The following is a 10734-nucleotide window of genomic DNA, read 5'->3' as shown; positions in this document are numbered from 1 at the left end:
CTGTGTGTGTCTCTGCAGCAGACGCTCAGTCAGCAGCAGAAGACGCTCTCACAGTCAGAGGTGGACCGATGTCAGCTGATCACTCCACACCTCCACACAGGGTCGTGCAGCATAGGAGGAGCAAAGAGGCTCTACAGGGTCAGTGAGACCCATCAGTAATCAATACCATAGGAGGAGCAGGTCTAAGAGGCTCTACAGGGTCAGTGAGACCCATCAGTAATCAATACCATAGGAGGAGCAGGTCTAAGGGCTCTACAGGGTCAGTGAGACCCATCAGTAATCAATACCATAGGAGGACCAGGCTCTACAGGGAGTGGAGTAATCAATACCATAGGAGGAGCAGGTCTAAGAGGCTCTACAGGGTCAGTGAGACCCATCAGTAATCAATACCATAGGAGGAGCAGCTGTAACGCTGTGTTTAAACACACTTATTGATCTGGTTGTATATTAATACTCACAACAGGATGTTTTACTGTATTTTGTAATATTTATGTTATTAGTAGTTTTTTTCCTACTATGGCGACGGCATGTCCCGCCCTCCTCGGCCTCTGATTGGTTGGTTAGTTTAGGAGGCTTGTGATTGGTCAGAGTAAGTCAATCAGGTGAACCAATCAGAAGCAAAGGAGGGCGGGACAGATATATATACCTAGTAGTATTCGTAGTAGTAGTATTGGTACTATTTATAGTTGTAGTAGTATCAGAAACATTTATTGCAGTATCACTAGTATTTATAGGTAGTATTGATTGCAGTAGTATTACTAGTATTTATTGTAGTAGTATCAGTAGTATTTATTGTAGTAGTATTATCAGTAGTATTTATTGTAGTATTATCAGTAGTATTTATTGTAGTATTAATAGTATTTATTGTAGTATTATCAGTAGTATTTATTGTAGTATTTATTGTAGTATTATCAGTAGTATTTATTGTAGTATTAATAGTATTTATTGTAGTATTATCAGTAGTATTTATTGTAGTATTATCATTAGTATTTATTATAGTATCAGTAGTATTTATTGTAGTATTATCAGTAGTATTTATTGTAGTATTATCAGTAGTATTTATTGTAGTATTATCAGTAGTATTTATTGTAGTAGTATCAGTAGTATTTATTGTAGTATTATCAGTAGTATTTATTGTAGTATTATCAGTAGTATTTATTATAGTATCAGTAGTATTTATTTAGTAGTATCAGTATTTAGTAGTATTTATTGTAGTAGTATTATCAGTAGTATTTATTGTAGTATTTATTGTAGTAGTATCAGTAGTATTTATTGTAGTATTTATTGTAGTAGTATCAGTAGTATTTATTGTAGTATTATCAGTAGTATTTATTGTAGTATTATCAGTAGTATTTATTGTAGTATTATCAGTAGTATTTATTGTAGTATTATCAGTAGTAGTATTATCAGTAGTATTTATTGTAGTATTATCAGTAGTATTTATTATAGTATCAGTAGTATTTATTGTAGTATTATCAGTAGTATTTATTGTAGTATTATCAGTAGTATTTATTGTAGTAGTATTATCAGTAGTATTTACTGTAGTAGTATCAGTAGTATTTATTGTAGTATTATCAGTAGTATTTATTGTAGTATTTATTGTAGTAGTATCAGTAGTATTTATTGTAGTATTATCAGTAGTATTTATTGTAGTAGTATCAGTAGTATTTATTGTAGTAGTATTATCAGTAGTATTTATTGTAGTAGTATCAGTAGTATTTATTGTAGTAGTATTATCAGTAGTATTTATTGTAGTATTATCAGTAGTATTTATTGTAGTATTAATAGTATTTATTGTAGTATTATCAGTAGTATTTATTGTAGTATTTATTGTAGTATTATCAGTAGTATTTATTGTAGTATTTATTGTAGTATTATCAGTAGTATTTATTATAGTATCAGTAGTATTTATTGTAGTATTATCAGTAGTATTTATTATAGTATCAGTAGTATTTATTGTCGTATTATCAGTAGTATTTATTGTAGTAGTATCAGTAGTATTTATTGTAGTATTATCAGTAGTATTTATTGTAGTAGTATCAGTATTTATTGTAGTATTATCAGTAGTATTTATTGTCGTATTATCAGTAGTATTTATTGTAGTATTATCAGTAGTATTTATTGTAGTATTATCAGTAGTATTTATTGTAGTAGTATCAGTAGTATTTATTGTCGTATTATCAGTAGTATTTATTGTAGTAGTATCAGTAGTATTTATTGTAGTAGTATCAGTAGTATTTATTGTAGTATTTATTGTAGTATTTATTGTAGTATTTATTGTAGTATTTATTGTAGTATTATCAGTAGTATTTATTGTAGTAGTATCAGTAGTAGTATCAGTAGTATTTATTGTAGTAGTATCAGTAGTATTTATTGTAGTATTTATTGTAGTATTTATTGTAGTATCAACAGCAGTAGCAGAAGTTGTATTTGTGTTTTTAACAGCAGTTTTCTTGTGCTTTTATTGTGAAGGGGAGATCGAGTGTCTACGAGGAGAAGTGGAGAGAACGACGGCCGGGAGAGAAGAGGAGAAGGAGAGGAGAGAAGTGGAGAGGAGGAGGAGTGAGGAGGAGATGGAGGCGCTGAGGGAGGAGACTGAGAGGCTGACCAAGGAGGTGGAAGACCTGAGGAGGAGCAGAAGGGAAGAGGAAGAGGAGACGGAGGCCTGGCAGAGAGAGAGGGAGGCGCTGAGTGAGGAGCTGGGGACGAGGGACGGAGAGGTGGAGGCCCTGAGGAGGCGCATAGAGGGGCTGATGGAGGAGGAGCGAAACAGACAAAAGGAGGTGGAGAGGCTGAGAGAGGAGGCAACGAAGAAGGAGGCGCGTATCAGCCTCATGATGGAGAGACTTCAGCAGGAGGAGGGAGAGAAGGAGAGACTGAAGGAGGAGGCGAACAGGACGGAGGTCAGGGTGAGAGAGGGGGAGGTGAAAAGGGAGGAGGAGATCGAGGCGCTCTGTGACCGGATGGAGAGATTAGAAAGAGAGAGGGAGGAGAGGGAGGAGGAGATGGAGCGATTGAGGAGTGAAGCAGAGGAGGTGAAAAGATGGAGGAGAAGGGTGGAGGAGGTGGAGGAGGAGATAAACAGACTGAGAAACGAAACCTCTGAGCTAGAGGAGGAGGAGAAGAGAGAGAAGGAGAGACTGCAACACAAAGAGGAAGAGGAGAGGAGGAGGAGGGAGGAGGAGGTGGACCGACTCAGAGGGGAAGCTAGGAGAGCAGAGGAGGAGGTGGAGAGGCTGATGGAGAATGTGGGGGAGCTGGAGCTGCTGAGGGTGAGGCTGAATGTGGCCAAGGAGGAATGTGAGGAGATGAAGGAGGAGGTGGAGCGGAGGGAGCGCAGCCTGGAGCGACAGATGAGCTTTGTGAGGGAGAGGGAGGAGGAGGTGGAGGAGCTGAAGGAGCAGCTGAGGTTAGCAGTAGAACAGAAGGAGGAGGGAGAAAGGGAGCGTCAGGAGGCGAACGACAAACTGAAGCAGAAAGAAGGGAGGGAGGAGCAGCTGGAGGTGCTTCTGAAAGAAAGCCGGCTCCTCCTGGAGAAAGAGAGGAGGGAGGGAGGAGAAAAAGATTTCAGGGTCTCCTCCCAGGAGAGGGAGCTGCAGGCGGCCCGGTCCGAAGGCGAGGGAGCAAGGAGGAGAGCCAGAGAGAGGGAGGAGGCCTGCAACAGGCTGGAGGAGGAGGTGAAGGAGTGGAGGGAGAAGGCTGAGCGGAGCTTGAGGGAGGTAGCAAAGTTCAACCATATCCTGAAGGAACGAGAGGAGGAGGCGCAGTCTCTAAGAGCCACGCTGGAGGAGAGGGAGGAGGAGGATGGGAAAGAGAGGGAGGCACTGAGGAGAACAGAGGTGGAGAGGAGGAGAAGGCTGGACGACAAGCTGATAGAGGTGGAGGAGGAGAAGAGAAGGCTGGAGGAGAAGGTGAGAGAGGTGGGGGAGGAGCGGGAGGAAGATAGGGAGGCACTGAGGAGAACGAGGGAGGAGAGGAGGAGGTTGGAGGACCGATTAGCGGAGATGGTGAGGGAGGTGCAGGAGAAAGGAGAGGATCTAAGGAGGACAGAGGAGGCAAAGAGGAGGCTTGAGGATGAACTGAGAGAGGAGAAAGAGGAGCGAGGGAGACTGGTGGAAGCTGAGAGAAGTCAGCACCTCCTGTTGGAGGAAGAAGGGAGGTCCAGAACGAGAGAGCTAGAGGAGGAGAAGGCGGGACTGTCAGTGGAACTGTGGAGGAGCGAGAGGGAGCTGACAGCTCTCAGAGAGGAGGTGAAAAGGGAAGAAAGGAAGAAGAAGGAGGCCCAGGAGGAGATGACAGCCCTTAAGGAGGCGGTACAATGGGAGCAGAGGAGGGGGGAGGAGGAGCTGAGGAGGGCTGAAAAGGAGGTGGTAGCTCTCAGAGAGGAATTGAAAATGGAACAAAGGGAGAAGAAGGAGGCCCAGGATGAGTGGAGGCAGAGGGAGGAGCTGAGGAGGACCACAGGGGAGGAGGAGGTGTCTGCACTGCAAGAGGAGTTACAAAAGGAACAAAGGGAGAAGACGGAGGCGCAGGAGGAGCTGATGGAGAGAAGAGAAGAGCTGACATCTCTCAGAGAGGAGCTGAAGAAGGAGAAGGAGCGAGTACAAGAGATGTTAATGAGGACAGAGAAGGAGGTGACAGTTCTCAGAGAGGAGGTGCAGAAGGAACAGAAGGAGAAGGAGTATGTACAAGAGACGTTAATGAGGACAGAGAAGGAGGTGAGGGCTCTCAGAGAGGAGGTGCAGAAAGAGAAGGAGTATGTACAAGAGACGTTAATAAGGACAGGGAGGGAGGGTACTGCTTTTAGAGAGGAGGTGCAGAAGGAACAGAAGGAGAAGGAGTATGTACAAGCAACGTTAATGAGGACGGAGAAGGAGGTGACAGCTCTCAAAGAGGAGGTGCAGAAGGAACAGAAGGAGAAGGAGTATGTACAAGCAACGTTAATGAGGACGGAGAAGGAGGTGACAGCTCTCAAAGAGGAGGTGCAGAAGGAACAGAAGGAGAAGGAGTATGTACAAGCAACGTTAATGAGGACGGAGAAGGAGGTGACAGCTCTCAAAGAGGAGGTGCAGAAGGAGAAGGAGCAACTACAAGAGACATTAATAAGGACAGAGAGGGAGGTGAAAATGGAACAAAGGGAGAAGAAGGAGGCCCAGGATGAGTGGAGGCAGAGGGAGGAGCTGAGGAGGACCACAGGGGAGGAGGAGGTGTCTGCAGCTCTCAGAGAGGAATTGAAAAGGGAAAGAGGAGTTACAAAAGGAACAAAGGGAGAAGACGGAGGCGCAGGAGGAGCTGATGGAGAGAAGAGAAGAGCTGACATCTCTCAGAGAGGAGCTGGAGAAGGAGCGAGTACAAGAGACATTAATGAGGACAGAGAAGGAGGTGACAGTTCTCAGAGAGGAGGTGCAGAAGGAACAGAAGGAGAAGGAGTATGTACAAGAGACGTTAATGAGGACAGAGAAGGAGGTGAGGGCTCTCAGAGAGGAGGTGCAGAAGGAACAGAAGGAGAAGGAGTATGTACAAGAGACGTTAATAAGGACAGGGAGGGAGGGTACTGCTCTTAGAGAGGAGGTGCAGAAGGAGCACAATGAGAAGGAGCGAGTACAAGAGACGTTAATGAAGACACTGAAGGAGGTGACAGCTCTCAGAGAGGAGGTGCAGAAGGAACAGAAGGAGAAGGAGTATGTACAAGCAACGTTAATGAGGACGGAGAAGGAGGTGACAGTTCTCAAAGAGGAGGTGCAGAAGGAGAAGGAGCAACTACAAGAGACATTAATAAGGACAGAGAGGGAGGTGAAAAGGGAACAAAGGGAGAAGAAGGAGGCCCAGGATGAGTGGAGGCAGAGGGAGGAGGCCCAGGAGGAGCTGAGGAGGACCACGAGGGAGGAGGAGGTGTCTGCACTGCAAGAGGAGTTACAAAAGGAACAAAGGGAGAAGACGGAGGCGCAGGAGGAGCTGATGGAGAGAAGAGAAGAGCTGACATCTCTCAGAGAGGAGCTGAAGAAGGAGAAGGAGTATGTACAAGAGATGTTAATGAGGACAGAGAAGGAGGTGAGGGCTCTCAGAGAGGAGGTGCAGAAGGAACAGAAGGAGAAGGAGTATGTACAAGAGACGTTAATAATTACAGAGAAGGAGGTGAGGGCTCTCAGAGAGGAGGTGCAGAAGGAACAGAAGGAGAAGGAGTATGTACAAGAGACGTTAATAATTACAGAGAAGGAGGTGAGGGCTCTCAGAGAGGAGGTGCAGAAGGAACAGAAGGAGAAGGAGTATGTACAAGAGACGTTTAATTACAGAGAAGGAGGTGAGGGCTCTCAGAGAGGAGGTGCAGAAGGAACAGAGGAGGAGGGAGGAGGCCCAGGAGCTGAGAGGAGTGCAGCAGAGCATGGAGGTGAACCTGAGCTACCTGCAGAGTCAGGTACATGTGTGTGTGTGTGTGTGTGTGTGTGTGTGTGTGTGTGTGTGTGTGTGTGTGTGTGTGTGTGTGTGTGTGTGTGTGTGTGTGTGTGTGTGTGTGTGTGTGTGTGAATAAATTAATGTCAAATTAACATTTAGCATTAGCATCACTTGTTAGCATGTTCATTTCTTTGGGCTTTAGGTGTCTGATGTGAGTCGGAGCAGGGAGCGAGAGAAGGAGCAGGAGAAGGAGCAGGAGGGTCTGAGGATCGCCCTGCAGGAGGTGACCAAGCTGAAGCTCCTCCTGCAGGTACAGTGCCTCCTGCTGGTCTCAGTGACAAACAGCTCTGCTTTACCTGCTCTGTGTGTATAACTCTGACATGAGCTCCTAAATGTACTTCAGTAGTACTTCAGTAGTACTGAAGTACTACTGAAGTACTGTCGTACATGTACCAGTACTTCAGTAGTACTTCAGTACTGTGGTACATGTACCAGTACTTCAGTAATACTTCAGTACTGTGGTACATGTACCAGTACTTCAGTAATACTTCAGTACTGTCGTACATGTACTACGTTTCTCTCCTCCTCTGTGAGAACGTGTTGATCAGCTTTAGAGGAGCTGCTCAGTGGATCTGAACCAGGCTAACAGTTCCCCTCTGTTTCCAGTCTTTATGCTAAGCTAAGCTAACACACCAGACTTTAGCTCTGTAACTAAAGAAACAGAATGTCAGAACAATAAAGTTTGTCTTTAAACATTCAGGAGAGCCACACGGAGGGGGAGCGTCTGAGGAGCACCTTGAAGGAGGAGCTGGAGCAGGTCAGAGAGGAGAACCTGAGGACCGTCAGGGAGGAGGCGGAGATGGAGAGAGGAGAGGTGGAGGAGCTGAGAGCTAGAGCCAAGGCCCTGGAGAGCAGGAGGAGAGAGATGATTGAGGAGCTGGAGGAGGCCAGGCAGGCCAAGGAGAAGGCAGAGGAGCACAGGAGGGAGGCTGAGGAGAGGTGGAGGAGCAGAGTGGAAGAGGTGGAGGAGGAGCAGGAGGTGAAGCTGAAAGCTCTGACGATTGAAATCCAGAGGCTGAGGGACAGAGAGGAGGAGATGGAGAAGGAGTGGAAGTCGAGGGTGGAGGAGGTGAGGAGGGAGGCGGAGGAGGGCAGGGTCAGAGCCACAGCGGCCATGATGGAGGAGCAGAGAACTCGGAAAGAGGAGATGGATGGACGGAGAAGGAGGAGGAGGAGGAGAGACCAAGAGACAAAGGAGAAAGGAGGAGGAGGAGGGGAGGTAAGGTGTCTTCTAGAAAGTTTTTACTGTAAAACTCTTGATGGAAAGAAGACTCAATATAAAAAAGACATCACATTCAAATGTGTATTGTTTCCTCAGGAGCACCAGGAGCAGGAGGAGGAGGAGGAGCAGATCTCCTCACTGCTGCAGGAGAAGGAGGAGATCAGGAGTCTGCTGAGGCAAAGAGAAGCTGAGGTAAAAGTTTAACGAGTGAATTAACGACGACTCTGTAAGAATCCTCACAGATATATAAATACTATGTTACAGTAAAAGTACTAATACTACACTGTAAAAATACTGATGATGATGATGGTGAAGATGATGATGGTGATGATGATGATGGTGGTGATGATGGTGAAGGTAATGATGGTGATGATGATGGTGGTGATGATGATGAAGGTGGTGATGATGATGAAGGTGATGATGGTGATGAAGGTGATGATGATGAAGGTGATGATGGTGATGAAGGTGGTGATGATGATGATGAAGGTGGTGATGATGATGAAGGTGGTGATGATGATGATGATGATGAGATGGTGATGATGATGATGATGGTGATGTGATGTTGTTGTTGTGAAGGTGTACTCTCTGACTCAGAGGACAGACGAGCTGGAGAAAGACAGGGATCGCGTCCGATTGGCTCTGGAGCGAACAGAGGCAGCTATGATTGGCTACAGGGAGAGAGCCCACCAACGGGAGCAGAGCCTGGGGGCGGGGCTTAACACAGACAAGGTCAGTGAGTCTCTGATTGGCCCGTTTGTTTGTCCGTTTGGTTTCACTGTGGAAAAAAAGACCAGTAGCAACGTGTGTGTGTGTGTGTGTGTGTGTGTGTGTGTGTGTGTGTGTGTGTGTGTGTGTGTGTGTGTGTGTGTGTGTGTGTGTGTGTGTGTGTGTGTGTGTGTGTGTGTGTGTGTGTGTCAGCAGTCAGTGGGGGACAGACTGGTCGTCCTGCAGAGTCTGGTTGCTGAACTGGAGCTGGAACAGAAACGACTGAACAAGAAGAACTGTCATCTGGAAAATCAGAAGGACAAACTGAAGAAAGACAGACACTCACTGAGGGACACACTGAGACAGGTACACACACTCTGAGACACACCTGAGACAGTTACACACACCCTGAGACAGGTACACACACTCTGAGACACACCTGAGACAGTTACACACACCCTGAGACAGGTACACACACTCTGAGACAGGTACACACACACACACTCTGAGACAGGTACACACACCTGAGACAGGTACACACACTCTGAGACAGGTACACACACCTGAGACAGGTACACACACTCTGAGACAGGTACACACACCTGAGACAGGTACACACACTCTGAGACAGGTACACACACCTGAGACACACACACTCTGAGACAGGTACACACACTCTGAGACAGGTACACACACTCTGAGACAGGTACACACACACTCTGAGACAGGTACACACACCTGAGACAGGTACACACACTCTGAGACAGGTACACACACACTCTGAGACAGGTACACACACTCTGAGACAGGTACACACACACTCTGAGACAGGTACACACACCTGAGACATGTACACACACTCTGATACACACCTGAGACAGGTACACACACACCCACCATGAGACGGTGTGTTGTTGTTTGTGTGTCTGATGTTTGTGTGTTGTTGTTTGTGTGTCTCAGGTGGAGGCGGAGCGTTCGAGGTTCAGACAGCAGCTGACTGACAGCAACAGATCTCAGGTGAGACACACACACACACACACACACACACACACACACACACACACACACACACACACAGGTGTATATTAGTGTGTAGATGTGTGTTTTGTGTTAAGCTGTGGTGTTTGTTCAGGAGTCTGCAGACACCACAGAAGAAGAACGCCTGAGGAGCAGAGTGAGAGAGCTGGAGGACCAGGTGAGAGCACCACAGAAGAAGAGTGTCAGGTGTTTTGGTTTGTCAGGTGGATGCTGATGATGTCACCGTGTCTCCTCTCCTCAGGTGAGTCAGCTCCGCCTCTCATTGGCTGCTGATCAGCAGCAGAGGGCAGAGTTCATCCAGCAGTCCTCCAGGAACAGCCAATGGCTGCTCTCGCTGAGACACGACCTCACCGATTCGCTGGCCGCCGTCACGCGCCGTCCAATCCCGTCCGTCCTGGAGTCTGAGACGCAGCGATTGGACCGCAGCCTGAGGGAGGAGGAGCTTAGGCTGTCCCTCAGCCAATCATAACGACTGACTGATGAAATCGCTTAACTGAGGCTTTTCTCTGGACCAAATGAACAGAACTCTTTATTATGAAGACACCTGAGAAACACAGAATACATAAATAAAACTGTGTTTTATACATAAATAAAACTGTGTTTTATACATGAGTACATGAGAGAACTGTAGTTTTATACATGAGTACATGAGAGAACTGTAGTTTTATACATGAGTACATGAGAGAACTGTAGTTTTATACATGAGTACATGAGAGAACTGTAGTTTTATACATGAGTACATGAGAGAACTGTAGTTTTATACATGAGTACAAACTACCTCCAGCAGGACATGAGTGTTTGTACACAGTCATCAAATCACCTGCAATGAAAACCTGCAGAGGGACCCTGAACGTCTCATCTCCCCCTCTGGTTCTGGACTCTCCCCCTCTGGTTCTGGACTCTCCCCCTCTGGTTCTGGACTCTCCCCCTCTGGTTCTGGACTCTCCCCCTCTGGTTCTGGACTCTCCCCCCTCTGGTTCTGGACTTCCTGCCAGTGTTCTCTCTTCTGTTGGGGACGTTTTAAACTTCTTTACATGTTTGATTTAACTTTTTAAAGGTTACAAGTTTACAAGAAACATGAAGGTCAGGTATTATTAAAGTTATGACTTATTTATTGTTTTGTATTTATATTCTGTTTCCCATGATCCTCCAGTGTGGCTCATGTGGAGGTCAGAGGTCAGCTGTGTGTTTTAATGTGAAGCTCAATAAAAACCAAAGTTGTGATGAGATGTTTCTGGTTCTCACTGTTGTGATGCTCTGTTCAGCCTGAAGGAGGTGCTGACGGCTCTCTAACTGTAGATCCAATGGAAGTACTA

At 46.1% G+C, this 10734-nt stretch overlaps 1 protein-coding gene across 1 annotated transcript in view; it reads left to right on the top strand.

Annotated features, from left to right (window-relative positions):
- LOC129104230 (trichohyalin-like) overlaps positions 1 to 9999 on the top strand; it is a 22326-nt gene extending 12327 nt beyond the window's left edge. Inside the window, 13 exon segments of the mRNA XM_054614805.1 lie at positions 1 to 78; positions 111 to 138; positions 2473 to 5207; positions 5251 to 6323; positions 6325 to 6415; positions 6596 to 6703; positions 7154 to 7672; positions 7772 to 7867; positions 8252 to 8404; positions 8594 to 8746; positions 9341 to 9397; positions 9513 to 9575; positions 9660 to 9999. The exon segment at positions 1 to 78 is cut by the window's left edge and continues 4 nt beyond it. Coding sequence (XP_054470780.1) covers positions 1 to 78; positions 111 to 138; positions 2473 to 5207; positions 5251 to 6323; positions 6325 to 6415; positions 6596 to 6703; positions 7154 to 7672; positions 7772 to 7867; positions 8252 to 8404; positions 8594 to 8746; positions 9341 to 9397; positions 9513 to 9575; positions 9660 to 9887 — 5382 coding nt within the window. The 3' untranslated portion in view covers positions 9888 to 9999.
- The last annotated feature ends 735 nt before the right edge of the window (positions 10000 to 10734 follow it).

The sequence above is a fragment of the Anoplopoma fimbria genome, chromosome 16 (genome assembly GCF_027596085.1).
Source record: "Anoplopoma fimbria isolate UVic2021 breed Golden Eagle Sablefish chromosome 16, Afim_UVic_2022, whole genome shotgun sequence".
Taxonomy (NCBI): domain Eukaryota; kingdom Metazoa; phylum Chordata; class Actinopteri; order Perciformes; family Anoplopomatidae; genus Anoplopoma; species Anoplopoma fimbria.
This window is presented reverse-complemented; position numbering and strand designations above follow the sequence as displayed.